Source organism: Trachemys scripta, chromosome 15 (assembly GCF_013100865.1).
Source record: "Trachemys scripta elegans isolate TJP31775 chromosome 15, CAS_Tse_1.0, whole genome shotgun sequence".
NCBI classification, from domain to species: Eukaryota; Metazoa; Chordata; order Testudines; family Emydidae; genus Trachemys; species Trachemys scripta.
This window is the reverse complement of record NC_048312.1, coordinates 2615337-2631688: the sequence shown is the minus strand read 5'-3', so window position 1 is coordinate 2631688 and position 16352 is coordinate 2615337. Positions and strand designations below refer to the sequence as shown.

The window sequence follows — 16352 nt, the reverse complement described above, 5'->3', positions numbered from 1 at the left end:
GGGAAGGTCCTCTAAGTTTCTTGCCTATTGAGAATAAATCATGCAGCCATATTAACTGGGAGAGGAACCCCCAGCTGTGCCACTCATCCCGCCACCGCACCAAAGGACGGGATGAGTTGCCACGTGCAGTATTGCAACATGCTGTGCTAAACTCTGCAGATTGAAAGAGAAATGAGGCATCAGGTATTCCAGAGGCATTGACTTGCAGAAAACCCTGGAGATTGAGTCTGTTTCTGAAAACCATGGTTGGGTTTAAGGGAAATGACACTACAGTACAGGAATCTCGTAATAAAACAACCAAAGTCAATTTTAAAAAACCACCAACAGCTCCCTGCCACTCCCTTTTTTCTAACTAAAGCATTTACTGCAGTTTATAGTCTGTACAATGAGAGAGCCAATGGCCAAGATTCCCAAAAGTGACTGGTGATCTGGGGTATCTCCGTTTTTGAATGGCCAGTCTGAGACACCTTTCAGTGGGCCTGGTTTTCAGAGGGTGGGTGCGTAGCGCATTTTGAAAATCAGGCCCCTTGAATGTCTCAAAGAGGGTCTCCACAATCACAGATCGCTTTGGAAAATCTTGGCTAACCTGCTGGCTGACCATCACACAGCCACGTTGCCATCAGAGCTGCAGAGCTTTAAAGGCTGCATCTAGAGCACTGAAGAATTTTGCCCATTTTGTATCATAATTTGAATGATGGTCACCTCCAAAGTGTTACTTTGCATGGAATTTGCTATTCTCATAAAGTTCACATGTGAGTATTCACATGTCGGAAGCAAAGCCAGTGTCACAGGAACTTGGATTAATTTAACTTGAAACTAATTTAATCCACAGAATGATTCACACAAGTGGTTCCACGTGTGCTTGAATTATTGTTCATCCTGCTGTGTGTTTATACCAGTCCCAGCGATGCTCTTTGCTCAGGTTGTTTTCTCCCACCACAGTAATTTGTCTATTTCATATTCTCCCTCTGCTTTCAAGGCCTTGTTCCTTCTCCTTCTACCAGCTCCTTTGTCATATCATGGATTTCTCTCTAGCCAAGACAGCCCAGCTCCAACCACGTGTTTGGAAAAACTGCAGAACTTAAATGGGTTTTCTCATCAGTAGCCTTATTATAGGCAATAGCAGCAGCAAAGACCCGTTAGATCACATAGTCTATCCACTGCCAAGGCAGTAGCGCTCCCTGTAGACGCTCCCAAGTGTTTTGTTTTGCCTCAGGGCTGCATGTGTCTGGATCGAAAATCCTCTTTAAAAGAAAAAGTTCTGTGACATCACAAGCATCTGCATGACTCGCCCGGGGGTGGGGTTGTAACAGGAGAGAGGCACCAGCCAAATTCCTGGTGGTTCCAGCAGAGTTGCACTGGGATGAACTTGGCCTGACAGTCCAGAGTAAAGAAGAGTTCAGGAACTTAATAAAGCCGGGAGCAAAGGAGGATTGCGACCAGCTGTGCGATGGTGGCAGCAAGGAGAAATCTGCTCTCCTGCCCTTCTCTGGGGTTTGACATGAGACAGCCAGCCAATGGCTATGCTCCCAGGATTTCCTTGCGGGGGCGGGCGGGAGTGGAGAATGATATTTACAGTGCCATGGGAAGCTTTTTGGGGGCTGATACAATGGAATTAATACACTGATGTGTAAGCTGCGGATGCCCGTAGCAGGCGCTTTCTAGTAGATCATCATATAGAAATAAAGGAAGCTCACAGACGTTTTCCTGGTTAGCGTCTGTGACTGCATATGCAAGCTGCTATCCTTCCCATTGCCTGCTCCCCTCTGCCAGCAGCCTGCCTTTGTGCTTTGAACCCCTGCAGCGGAGGAAGCAGGAGCTTAGTGCTTCAATGAGAGCTTCTTGACACTGTTTGCCCTCGGTGTCCAGTCCTGATGCTGCTGCCCTTGCACCAGTGGGACACTACTGCAGCAAAGTGCTCCTCCGGGTGAGTAAAGGAGGCAGAACTGGGCCCTTCGTTAGCTATGGATCTGAGCCAATAGCCAGCAGTTTGCAGCACTAAGGAGTTTGAAGTCCAGATCATCATTTGTGATTAGTCTCACTGGGGTGGCAGCGAAAGGCACCAGCCGGGATCAGAGCCCATTGGGCTGTGTGCTGCACAAACAGGGAGCCTCTGCCCTGGTGATTGTTGGGGCTTGGGCTCATCTCGCCCGTTAACAGAATTCACCCCTGCAGCCAAGGCGGAAATGATGGAGAATTCCAGCCGAAACTGAAGAGGAAGAGCCCTTTGTGGAAGGTCTATTTCTGGCCAGCCCCCAGGGTGACTGGATGGGTGAGGGAGTGATAAGGAGAGATGGAACTTTTCATCTGTAGGTCACTGGTTCAAAGCCATCACCGAACGGTCAGACCAGATTTTCAAAGGTATTTAAACTCTGGCTCATAGTAATTAGAGGCTGTGAGTACGTGACATCGGCTTGGTGAACTGACATGAATCGGTGAGGCTCTGGACATTGTACAAAACACACTCATGCAGTGATCTGTCTGAACCCACCCAGGGGTGCAGCATCTACCGTGGGTGCAGCAGCGGGGCTCAGAGCCTTCGTGAGCTGGCGAGGCTAGAGGGGCTACAATCTGTGATAGGCAAGCAAAGGAAAGGGCGATGGCAAAGAGCGACTGCCATGCTGAAAACTTACACAGTTTCGAGGATCTCCTATGTGGGCTTGAGGGCTGAAATGACGTTCTGTGTAGGCCAGCACCCAGGGATGAAATGTGAAGATGGTCCATCTGCTTGCAGTGGGTGTGATGCGTGGAGACAGCAGTGAAATCAGTTCCCCCTGCCCGCTCCGTAGACAGCTCTGCTTACGATGGGCTTAGTCTGATACATTTCCTCTTGCAAAGACTCCTCACCACTGCTTGCGAGGCCGATGCTCTACTTTTCCTTGTCTTGAAAAGAAACAAAGATGACAGTGTGGAGCCTGCTATGGGGGAAAAGATAGCCCAGGCAGCCTTTCTGCTGCTGCAAGGATTGGTGGGATTTAAACCCAGGCCTGAAGGGCTCCCTGGCAATGAACAGCCCCATATGGCCACCCCTGTAACCTGGTCACTCCCTGCAACCCATAATCCACCGAGGTTGCACCACCTTGGGTGAGCTGACTGACAGTTGCTTTAGCGATCCCTGATTGGCTCCTTGATCCTATATCAACTCATGGGGTGGACCAGAAAGTATGGCAATAACATGGTTCCCTAGCTAGCTGCCATGACGGCCCTTCTCTGTTCCTGGAGCTCTGACTTGGATTCTGATCCCTGATCAACCTCTGGAACCTGAGCACAGACCCTGATACTTGGTATTGACCCTCGGCCCAACTCTGACTCCTGTTTTCCCAAAATTTTCCACTTGAAACCCATTTGCCTGCTGCCATTGGGCAGGGAATCCAGTCCGTGCTTCTCCTGGGTCATTGGGATTTAGTTTTTTGTTGTGGATGGCAGGGGCTGGAGCATGGCCATTCAGTTGCATGCGAACACTGCCTGCTGCATCCATTGGGGGATCTCACCACCTCATGGGCAAGAAGTGACTAGAGGAGGGGTGGACGTTGTTCCCGTTTCCCTTCTAAATGGCTTTCCCAGCCTCTGCCGGTCCCTGAGGACTGCATGGCTGACTTCTTGGACGGTGGACAGTCCTGAAGCCAGGGATATAAAATATGGTTCCCCATACAGCAATGCTGGCCCCGTCGTATGCCGGTGCTCAGATTTTGTGCCATTTTATTATTTTGATCTGGTCCTATGCTGCTAATATTTGGAATGAACTTTCCCTGGAAGTGTGTTTATGGATAGTGTCTCTTCTATTTGTTTCATTTCTGCAAGGAGCCAGCCCACCATTCATTTATATGCTTCTCTAATCTGCATTGGGAACTTACTCACTCAATTTTTCACTGGCAACCAAGATTTATATCCTCAGTAGATTCTATTATTTGGAGAAAGAGCCAGAATAACCTGGTGACGGCGTTAGGATGAGAACATTCGAACAGTCCCTCCTCCCTGTTCTGGGCATTGAATGCAGCCCACGTTGTGCCTCTGTGGCAGTTTCTGTTTTTCATCACTGTGCGGATTTGGGGCACCTGATTTTTTGCTATTCATCACATCAGAAAAATAAAAATGTAACTTTCCTTGTGGCTCTGACATTTGTCCATTTCCCAGTTCATGACTTAGATTTAACTCCTAGAACAGGGGAAAGGAATTCAGGTTTGTCTTATTTGTTAATATCCCATCATGGAAATATTACTGACACTAAGATCTACAGGGCAAATAGTCTATTGGAAATGAACGGATAAGGATGTAGTTCGGGCTGCTGGGTAGGCTGAAGCAATTTAGCTGACTTAATTTAACAGCAGGCTGGAATATTTGGCAAGAAGAGAGAAGACCGATGGTTAGAGTCCAAATTGCTGTGGCAACATACAGAATTATATAAATTGTATGAAAATATAAATCAGGTGATTAAATCATTAAATCAGTAACCAACCCTCCTAAATACAGGGTTTAATACAATCACACAAAACATTTAATTAAAATCTGTGACTAATTGTGCATTAAAATGATAATTTTTGTAGCATTGGAATTGGGGAACACATATATTTAATTAATAATAATTGTGTAACTAATCATAATAATTTTCACTTCTCTGCAAATCCCAGTTGCAGATACTGTGCTGAGAAGAGTCAGTGATTTTTTTCATAGATTCAGAGCTTTTAAGGCCAGAAGGGACCACTGTGATTATGCAGTCGGCCCTTCTGTGTATCACAGGCTGTTGAACTTCCCTGAATCAATTTCTGCTTCAAGTCCCATCATTGTGAGCCAGGCCTGGAGATAGGTGCCCCGGCCAGGTCAGATGGCGGTGGGGGTGATGCCACCTTAGACCCAGCAGACCAGAGGTTAGGGCACTCAGCCGGGAAGTGAGCCACCTGGTGCAAGTTTCTGCTTTGAATAAAGCAGAGTGGGGATTTGAACCCGCCACCCTCACCCCAGGTGAGTACCTTCACCACTGGGCTATTGGGTATAAGAGAAGCCTCCTCCAGGAGTGCTGGTTAGGTGAGCTTGCAGCATGCATATGGCACCCGGCCACACAATGAGATAGCTAGGAGAACGCCTCACTTGTGAATCTGGCTGGGGCTTAGACCCACGCTAGGTGGGTGAGCAGGTCAGTGGTGTCAGAATTTAGGTGCCTTTGCACATGCCCACTGGCAGAAACAGGTGCCTACAAGATTTCACTGGTGGAAACTTAAGCACCTAGAGAATGTAGGTGCCTATAGGGTTAGGTGGCAGCTGAGAGGTGGTTTTGTGAATGCCAGTGACACCTAAGGGGGCAGTTAGGCGGCTCAGTCCCTCTTGTGAATCTAGCCCCAAGTATGTATATTACTGGTTGGGACGTTATTTTGTTTGCCCATCACAACCGTAATCAAGTCACGATTGCGTACCTCTCAGCAATCACTAACTTTTAGTTCTGTGAGCACGACAACAAAAAGCAACAGCAAGTAGAGTGTAGCCATGGCCATGCAAGCTCTGGGACGGGCTGGCTGCCATGAGGATGTACCCGTCTGAGACCCCAGGCAGGGACTCGGGGTGGCTCGCCCTTCCTGCTGCTCATGCTATGTCGGCTACACGCTACTTTTAGTGCGACTATGTCTTCTTGAGCGGGGAATTGCCCCTCCAGTTCCAAGTGTAGCCATACCCTTAGTTCACAGCAAGCTGGGGTGTAAACCTACCCCACGCAGTGTCCCTGGGGACCCTGCAGCCCCACACGAAAAGTTCTGTGGTGCCCTCTGATCTACCCGGCTTTGAAATGGGAGAAGCGCACTAGGGAATTGGTAGTGCACAGCTGCAGGGGTCGCTGGTTAGTGCATGGCGGGGTAGATTTACAGCTGGCCTTGCTGTGAACGAAGTGTTTGTGTAGTGTTCTGTAAACATTCCTAGAATAGAATTCTCTCATTCTGCAGGGTGGCCCAAGAAACACGCTGATAAAGCAAAGTGATCATTTTCCCATCTTCAGGATTTTTCCTCAAGGATACCCACACCTCTCACTGACTTCAGTGGGTTCTTAGCACCTCTCAAAATTAAATCTATGCTTTTTAATTCATGTACAGCAACCAGGAGCCTTTAAAAAAAGAGGGTACTGTACTTTCTGTCTCTGTGAAGAGCGTAGGTAGGATTAGCTGCATATAAGGAGAGTAGTTGGATTCTGAAGGGTCTAATAACAATGATGAAGATTCCTGTATTAAAGAGGTAATGGTGCTGGGTTCAAAGGCATCTGGCCAGTCCCAGGTACTGTCTTAGCACAGCTATGAGTGGACTGAGTAGAGAAGCGCAAGGATAAAGACCCTAGAGCTCCACTCCCCTGAGCAGCAGAAGTGCCTTTTGGAGTCCAGATCTGGATCTGACACTTGTAACTGTTTTCTCACTCTCCTGCTGTGATGGACTGCAGGAAACCCTGGCTGAAGACCGTCCTGGTCTTTGGTGGGGGGCTGGAATTCAGATTCAGAACTGACCTGTGCAGCACAGCCCTCTCCGAGGCAGATGGGAATGTTTGGCAATGCCTCCCCACAAAACCTGCTGCATGTGCTTTCCCGTGCTCTGAACATTAGCAAACTGGCAGTGCAGCAGTGAAGCCAGCCAGCCCAGTGCAACCAGGGCCTAGTGTTCGAGGTGCCAGCTTGAATCTGCATAGACATGTTCATACTCTAGGGGGAATCACTAACATGCTGAGCTTGGTGCTTGCGGCAAAGTTCCAGTCAAACTCTCCTGCCCAGTTTGCTCTGTGTTTGGCAGCAGAGCCAGGCTGAGGTGAAGACCAAAATGACAATAAAATCCAACTCAGCAGGAATTGCCCTGGGGGTGCCACCGTTCCTGCCTGTACCGAATGCGACGTGACAGCCCAAGGCATGACTGAATGTGCACTCGCATTAGCAGGCAAAGTGCTGGGTTCATGAGACCTCCTTCAGCCTGGGAAGGAGAATCAGCGCGAGCTCCTTCGGCACAGGGCAGGTTTACTCGGATGGCATCTCTACACACACCAGGCTAATTGTGATCTTTAGGGCTTGTCAAAACTCGGAATCTCCACGTTGAAACTGGTTTTCATTCGGATTCAGAATGAAATCAAAACAATTCAAAATGTCCCCCAAATTTCTTTTTGGATCAATTGATACATTTTGTTTAGATAAAATGGAAACGTTTTGTTCCAATTCTAACTTTTAAAATATTTATATTCTAGTTTATAATATTTATCAAATACATTTTGAAATGGAAAGTCATTTCACAGTGAAAAATCAAAATGCTATCTCACAACCTTATCAAAATGCTTTTTTTCCATTTTTTTTGTCCCAGAACAAAATTTTCTCCAAAACATCACGTTCCCATGAAAAGCTTCAGTTAGGACATTTTCTGATGGAAAAATGTTTGGCTGGGAAATGTTCGAGCATCGCTAGGAATGTTCCACCATTTCCTCTCTTGGCATCTTGGTGCCCTTTTTAATTTCCCACCGAGGTTGAGTCTGAGTATTTGTGTTTTCAAGACTCCCCTGCTCTAGCTTTAGAGACAATTATGTTTCTCTTGTTGTTTCTTTTCCCTCCTTTTAGACTGAGGAGAAGCAGAAGGCTTCTGTGGCATTTGCCCAGCTTCAAGCTGCTATGGGGACTTTGGGAATCATGGTGGATGAGCAAACTGCCATTTGGCGTGTGTTAGCAGGGATCTATCACCTGGGAGCTGCAGGGGCATGTAAAGGTAAAGGAGTGCTTGCACCTCTCATCTTCCTTGTTTTCCTACAACTCTTACCAGGCTGCTACTTGTGCAGGGGGAAGAGGAGGGGGAAGGCAGCCCAGACGGATACAAAATTTGACCTGAGAGAAAAAGTTGTAATTCGATTGCATTGTCCACGCTTTAAAGTCTAGATTTCAGTTATTTCCTCCTCTGCTTCTGTGTGCTGGTCTTTCTGTGGGTTTCCTGCTTTTTAATGCTGAGGTCACAATGACAGGAATGCAAAGTGGAGGTGGGAGTTCTGTCACCTGAACTGAGACAGACTGAAGCTCTCAGGTTACATGATCATCCTGCCATCTCCCTGACTTCATTGGCTACCAGGGGGCTGAACAGGTGTTACTGTCTCAAAGTAAAGAAATAATGGGCTACAGGCTTGGCCGGGGTGATAAGCTACACAAATTGAATGCTACAGATACTAGATAACAAAGGCATTTCTCTTGTAGATATCCATAGCAACTCCTAGATAACAGTGCCCTCAGCCCCATTGTGGTGTTAGTCGGCAGGTTTTGGTACAGGGCCCAACTCTCCCCTCACGCAGTTTAAATCCATGGCATTATGCTGGTGTACAACTTGTGTGAGTGAAGAGTCAGGCCTACAGAGTCCATCATATTGTGTCCTGGGTTTAGAGACTTTATGTTCTGGATTGTAGTATATAGGCTATACCATAGACAGTTACTTCTATTCCCATCATTCATCCCTTTCCTAGGCATGTTCAAAAGTACACTTTACTTTTCACCAGAAACATGCCATTCCCAAAGCAATGGGATATGAAATATGTGCTGCCTTCTATTACAAACTTGTGACATGCACAGAACGAAGAGCCCAAGTTCTCAGCTGCTGTGAATCAGAATAGCCCCACTGAAGTTCAATACTGGGGTCAATGGAGTGACACAGATTTACATCAGCTGAGGACTTGACCCATATATCTCCAGCAGTTTGCCACATCACATGACTTAAGCATTCAGGAAGTAACACCTACTAGGAAGCCTTTGCCACTGGTTCATCATTCGTGGGAGTTCCTTGTTAATTATTTGGGACCTGAATGTTGATTGTGGGGCAGGGGAGGGGAAGACACAAAGAAAGGCATTAGTGAGGCCTCATCTGGAGTATTGTGTCCAGTTTTGGGCCCCACACTACAAGAAGGACGTGGAAAAAATGGAAAGAGTCCAGCGGAGGGCAACAGAAATGATTAGGGGACTGGAGCACATGATTTATGAGGAGAGGCTGAGGGAACTGGGATTATTTAGTCTGCAGAAGAGAAGAATGAGGGGGGATTTGATAGGTGCTTTCAACTGCCTGAAAGGGTGTTCCAAAGAGGATGGATCTAGACTGTTCTCAGTGGTACCTGATGACAGAACAAGGAGTAATGGTCTCAAGTTGCAGTGGGGGAAGTTTAAGTTGGATAATAGGAAAAACTTTTTCACTAGGAGGGTGGTGAAGCACTGGAATGGGTTACCTAGGGAGGTAGGGTGACCAGATGTCCTGATTTTATAGGGATAGTCCCAATTTTGGGGTGTTTTTCTTATATAGGCTCCTATTACCCCCCACCCTCTGTCCCGATTTTTCACATTTGCTGTCTGGTCACCCTATAAGGAGGTGGTGGAATCTCCATCCTTAGCGGTTTTTAAGGTCAGGCTTGACAAAGCCCTGGCTGGGATGATTTAGTTGGGGATTGTGCAGGGGGTTGGACTAGATGACCTCCTGAGGTCACTTCCCACCCTGATATTCTATGATTCTAAGGCTACTGGAGGAATTCTCTGGAATGTGTTAGTTCCTTATACACCCTACCAAACACAACCATCAGTATCATCAAGTGGTCCAGAGAAATCCCATTTATTTCTCACATCCGGGTTTTGCCAGACCCACCCATTATACTAATCCCACTGCCTCCTGTCTCCCTTCCGGTGTTCTGCCATGTTTGGGAGGATCGGTATACGTGTATGGAAAAGAATTGTCTTTATTGAGCTTGTTCACATTGATGGCCCTTGTCTTTGACAAGGAAGTTCGTTGTTCCGCCTCACCCCAAATTGCCGTGTCTGTCATTCCTTAGCATTTTACCAGTGCTCCAGGTAGAGAAGAGGCATGGTCACTGAAGGAATTATCCATCCTAGTTTGTAGTATCTTACGGTGGTTGTGTGGAGCTGCAGGTTCAGTTAGCAATTATTTTAGCTTCTCTAGAATGTCTCGTGTAATTGAATTATAATGGTAACAGTCTGGAGGAAGATTATAAAGACATCATTACTACTTGAATACAGAAATTGTCTTTTCCCTAATGAAGTATTTAAGCTGTGTTCTAACCTATTCTAGAGACAGCCACACATGATTTACACACTTCAGTTTATAGGGGCTTAATAATGGGTTGCTTTAAAATCAGCCATAGGCATCAGTAGAAGTCTCTGCAACATATCATAACACATCCCAGGGTAATTTATGCCATTCATCATTTATTAATTATTTTAAATGGATGAACTTTTTCATCTGAAGTGTGTTCTCTCTCCCTCTCCCCACTCCTTTCCCACTTGGTAAATCTGTTAGCTCTATTTCTCTACAGTGCAGCAAAGTCTCGTCAGCAAGGACACGTGTCTGACATTGATTTGAGCTCTACCGGTCCTTTGGGACTAGGTTCCTCCAGCCTCAGAGTTTCCAGCAAAAGGCAAAATTGGAAACAGTGACCCCTCATTTAAAAACGAAAGAACTTAAGCACAAAGCTACACAGGCAGATAGGTGCCAGCACTGCCCAGGGAGTAGGAGACTGATAGAAACATTACAGTCTCACTGTACTAGAGTTGACCAATGGTCCATCTAGCACTGTATCTTGTCTCTGCTTCAGAGGAAGCTTCTCCCTAACCCTGGGGAGCTCGTGGATGAAGTATACACTGAACCTTGAGGGTTTATATCACTTTCACCTTTAGAGTCTTCTAAAGAAATGGTGGGTGGCCTCTGACTGTTCATCTAATTGGCTGCTCCTGAAGTCGTTATGTTTAAAAAATGCTCCCCATCCATTCACAGTAACAGCTGTAGAGTATGGAGGGGTGCATTTCCTCTTTTAATCAAGTGATTATTGTTTGGGAAGGGGGAAGGGAAGGTTTGCAACTGTCAGGGTCTTGGGGGATACTCACCTTGACTTTTTTAGAATGCTCTCAATTTGGAATTGAAAATCGCCTAATGCAAACACAGGAGACTCAGAATGGCCTCGTCTTCCACTTCAGTTCTTGAGGGTCTCAGCTCTTGAGCCAACTACGCATCCGTGTCAGAATATGCAGAGCAGTATATCTACTTTATGAAGGTGGGAAAGGCTTTAAAAATTCCCTCCTATCATAACTGGAGTTGATTTACTCAAACGTATTGAACTTTCAGCAGGGGCCTTTTGTCCCCTGTCCTGTGAGTCAGTTTAAGGTCAAGGGTCTCCTGAGTTGGAAAAATCTTGTAACTACTTGGGCAAGAATTGGAGTATTTAATAACGGGCCCAGACAGGGCTTGTGACTGCTCACAGAAGTGACTCAGCTACAGGATTAAAAACCAGAGCATGTCTCAGCTCCACTCACTCTGGTATCGATTCCCCTGTCATGTGTCAACAAAAGGAGAGAAATGAAAGGAAATGTGGATAAAAAATGGATCAAAGCCTGTTGGAGGAGGAGTCTCTGAGGGGCACTCTTTTAATGTGGTTAAACCTGTCACCCTGATAGCCATCTCTTCCCTCCCCCTTCTCATGAACTTTGAAGTTATGTGTTCAAAACCCTTTGCTTTTGGAAACGTCACCAAAGAGAGCTCATCCCTGCCTTTTTCCTTCACGTTCGTCAGCGCAGCCAGACACTGCAGCCCCGTGGAACAGCAGCAGCAGCCTCCCTTATCTCCGAAACAAAGGCACTTAACTTGTGGCACACACTGTATTCACCCAGGGGGATGCGAGGTACAGCATTTTCTTTGCAGATTGTCACAAATTCGGTTTGCCCAGGAATAGACAAGTGGCATCTATTGCTGGTTGAGAATGAGAAACTAGTTTGTAGCTCTAAAGACAACAAAAAATGTAGGATTTCAAAAGCCTGAGCCATTTGGTGTCAGCTCTTCTTGTTGCCTTTGAAATGTTGTGACATTCCCTTTGTGGGAAACGACAATGATATCCAGAGGCCAGCAGGCCTCCCAGGGGCCCATTCACCTAAGCATTTTCAATCTCCTTTGTGAGTCCCAGTCTCTTACATGTTTTCCTGTATTCATTAGTGTTTTAACCTGGAAGGAGGTTTCAGGTGCAGTTGGAGGTCTGGAGTCAGCCCATTCTCAGTCTGTCTGTTTTGGTGACTGGTATAAAAATCACAGCGCTGATGTACTCCAAGCTAGGGCTTCCCACATCTTAGCATCAATAATCATGGCTGCGTTTCCATGGGCTGTCTCTGAGGGGAAATATTTCTTGAGGTATTTCTGTCCCTGCTGCAGTATACTGGGGATGTGCATTGTTCTCTACCGTGGGGTGCTGAGGGTGCTCATCTCTAGCACTCTTAAAGCTGCATCCTTTGTGGTTGCTAAGCATGGAATTTAAATTTCAGGAGCTGAAGAAAGGGATTAGGGAGCCCATCTGAGGCAGGGATTATTAGGTGGCATTGTGCAGAGCCAGTCCATTTTCAGTTTCTCTGCCAGATTCCCTGGCCTTGGTTGGCGTCTGTAACAAGGTGTTCTGGTTCTTTATGGGCAGAGGCCTAGGGCCAGCCCAGCCTGTTCATTCATTAAAAGCCATTAAGGCGGGGACAGGAGTTCTCTATAAAGAGTGGAGCTGTCATTAAGGTGCAGGGAAGAGGCGTTTCCCTGGAGTGACTGCCTGGGTCCCCTTGGGAGGGGAGCATTGGGAACCTGCTGGGGGGAAAGGGGCTGCAGCTCTGGGAGGCAGGGCTCAGTCTAAGGAATCCTGCAGATCCCGGGAGAAGGAGCAAAACGCATGCAGAAGGGGTGTCTGGGAAAGGAGCTGGATCAATGTCTTCCTGTGGTTAGTAAGGACACAGAGAGCCCATTGCTGAAGATCAGCATGGAAAGGACTGGAGTAAATGACCCAAGTTTTTCCAGCAGACTGATCCTGTTTGAGAATGCTGTCCCGGTTGCTCCCACCACCTCCCCTTTAGACAAGTGAGCTGGCACAGTTCTGCATGGGACAGAACATTACTGAACACCTGGAAGGAGAGTCTCTGCATCTGTCTTTTCAGGGTGTTTGTTCATTTTTTTAAAATATTAAGAAAAGTGATTGTTATGCCTGGAACATCCTGTCGTGGCAGGACTTTGCTACAGGTTTACTTTTTAGACTTTGATAGGAGCAGTTTATTTTCAGAGGAGTATATTCTGCACAGAATTGCCCTCCACTGAAGTAAGCAAGGCATTATGGACTGCTGTTTGATCTCTTCCTTTCTATGAATGCTTTGAGAACATCCCCAGACATCCATGCCTGGCACATGTCAGTTAACAGAGTGTATTTCACGCTTTGTTCTGGGAGAGCTGGAAACTGTCCAATGCCATCCTGCACGTCAAGTGCAGCTCTGTCTGGAAAAGTGATGAACATTTCCACTTTGTTACTGCCCTGGCCTGCTTTCTGCAGTTACTCTGGTCATAGCCGCATGGTTTCACGAGAAAATATTTCTACCACCAGCCCTGTAGAACTCAGTGGGGGAAGGGTGAGCTGGTTTCCACACCTTCTTGTGTATCACAGAGAATATTGCCAGTAAAATTCTGCTCCCAGAACTATCTATTGGACATGAGGAGGAGGAGGAGGAGGATGTGCAAATCGGGAGGAACCCAATGTGGTTTTCAGGTACTGAGATTGGAGGTGCCCGTAATTAGAAAAATCTTGCTTTGTCTGATCCAGGGGTGTTGGGATCTCCACCAAAGTGCTGTGGAAGTGGGATTTCAGGGCTCAGAATTGTATCTGCATCTTAGTAGCAGTCTGGGTCTTGAACCAAACTGTTTTTGTGCTATTTCCATCGGGGAAGGGAAAGGAAACCTGTGATTAGTTCCCCTGAATACATCTATTGGAGGTACAGTCCTAGATTATACATTGAATCTAGGCTTTAGATTAGCTACCTAGGTACTTACTTATTGCCCTAGTCTGATTGCTGTAGTATCTGAACATCTCCTGTTGGAGGCAGGGAAGGATTATTATCCCTATTTTACAAATGGGAAACTGAGGCACAAAGAGATTATGTGACTTCCTCCAGGCCACACTGGAGGCATGATACAGAGCCCCCGTGCCTGGATCCATTGTTGTGAAATAATCTCTAAGATGCCTATAGGGAGAAGTGACTGGCAGTGAAAATGAGCTATAGAAACCCCACCTGAATACCTCTTTTAGCTTTTTAAAATGGAAAGTTTCCAGAATCGCTCAGAGCCATTTAGATGAGTAGGGTAATGGGGATGTCAATCAGAATGTGAGAATGAGGGCAGCTCGCAGAATCAGGCAGGCGCTAATTACCCAATTTCCTGTGAGCACGAATGCCAATCAGGAATGGCCCAGTCTGACTTATCTCATCCTCACTAGTAGTAAGAAAATCCTTAAACCTGCATTACAGCTGCTGTTTTATGGCCGCGGCGATGTAGCAACCTTTCAATAATTGATGTGGAAATGACACTTTCTTAATTCCACCAAGGCTCAAAACCCACATTGACCCAAATTGTTCATTATTGTGGGTTGCTAAAAGGATGAAGTCTCCTGAATTATCACTGGTTCAGAGGCTGCCTCTTGTGATAAATGCAATACCAGATGTATCCCTACGAGGGTGGCAAGGGAAGAAATCCAGCATGTTTTGGTGTCATCTTTAGCATGTTTCAGAACGTTTATCGTTGTCCCGGCTAAAGTCCGGCACTGGCTGACATGGGAGGGAATCTCCAAAGGAAGCAAGAGCCCAGTGTGGGAGAGGCTGGGTTTTGTGTGTAACTCCACAAGGCTTTACACAGGGGCAATTCTTCCCCTCCCAATGTTTTCAAAGAAACGCTTAAGGCTTAAAATCTTGCTTTAAAAACATTTTTAATCCTGTTTGCTGAAAAGCCAGTGCCAGGCTCCTTCTCTGCCAGCCGAATTTGAGGAAAGGGAGAGGAAATCCACTGACTTGCTAGAAACCATGAATAATCTCTAGCTTCCTCTGACTCCCTGAGCTTCTTGCACAAGCGCCAGGGTGTTGCGTAGGGCCCAGATCAGACCAGTTCTGGAGTGGAGAGGCAGATTAGGGTCCTCAGGTCCAACCACACCCAGCCTTGCCGGTTTGATTTTGGCTCAGATGCAGCCCCAGTGGGCAGAAGTCTTGTGGGGTCAGGCAGCTGATACAGTGAGATTTTTTTTTTCTTTTACCAAAGTCAAAATCTTTATAGACCGGCAGGAGCGTTTTCATCACCATCAAGATCCATCAGCCTTCAGTTGTGGGAAGGTGGGTTTTTTTGTTTTGTTTTTGTAGAGCTCGCTCTCCTGATGGTGATGCTAGAACATTAACATTTGGCTCAGCTAAATCATATTCTGCTGTGTCTCACCCCATTGCAACATCAGTGAAAAGGCTAGCTACCTCTCTGGCTGGGGAAGGGTTCTCCCGGCTTCCTTGCATCATTCATGAAGATGCTGCTTTGATAAATTCCATCTAGGCCTGCTGTTTGAATCTATGAATCTCTCCATAAGTTCTAACATATTCCTCTCTTCAGCACCAGGGCTTTCTTCCTTATGTTCTTTAAAGGGACAGGATGCAGTGAGATCATTCCTGTCTTATACGTCGCATGCGCTGAAATAACAAATCCACTCAGGCTTCATGGGAAAGGCCTTAAAAACCACCTAAGAACAATCTTAGTGGATTTGTGGAAACCTGCCGAGTGCAGTGCTGAAAGGAAGGGGGTTCTGAATTTCCATTTGTTTGTTCATCTTGGAGCCAGGTTTAATTTGGCAGGGGGAATGTGCCAGGAGAGAGGATTTGTCCCCTGGCAGCACAAAGCCAGCAAAGCCTCAAGAGACCGAGGTTGCAGTGGGGTGTTTCGGAATGTAATAGCTCTCTTGGCGCTGCCCTGACGAGTGATGATAAACACCTGGTTTGTTGTGATTGCCACATGAAGAGTCCTGGAGACAGGGTGGGCAGCAGCTTTTCCTCCAGCATCAAATGATCGGTCACTAAGTCACAAGTGACATGAGTTTTATGTTCTCAGCCCTTGTCTCTAATGGATATTTGTCCGTATCACAAAAGCCATGTGGTCTGCCTGGCCTGTTAGCACCTTGGCAGAACTGTGTGGAGCAAAGAGCGTTGCAGGGAAACTCACTGGGTTTTAGGTTTTTCGTGGCAATCCCGAATCTCAGCTTGGATTAGTGGAAAGGTTTGCTGAGGTATGTGAACCTGGGCCTCATTCCAGGTCAAATGTGCACTGCCTTTCCCACCTGTGGCAGAGGTAGAGTTGTTTGTTTAAGATATTGAGGGGGAACCATGCAAAACTCCAGGACTTGGGTGGAGTTTGCGCTTTGAGTCATTTGAAACATAAAGTCCAACTCAGGCGGTAGAAACCCATATAAACAAAAGCCAAAATACAAGTATGGGCCAGAAACCTCGGTTAGACAATAGCTATAGATTGGACAAAGGGTTTTATTTGAACCTGCCACCCTGAGTGCCCTTATT

General features: G+C 46.6%; 1 protein-coding gene across 3 annotated transcripts in view; it reads left to right on the top strand.

Annotated features, from left to right (window-relative positions):
• MYO18B (myosin XVIIIB) overlaps positions 1-16352 on the top strand; it is a 188217-nt gene that overhangs the window by 27061 nt on the left and 144804 nt on the right. For all 3 annotated transcript variants that reach the window (XM_034790788.1, XM_034790789.1, XM_034790790.1), the window contains exon 10: positions 7563-7707. In XM_034790788.1, the coding sequence (XP_034646679.1) occupies positions 7563-7707 (145 nt within the window). The remainder of the gene's footprint in view (positions 1-7562; positions 7708-16352) is intronic.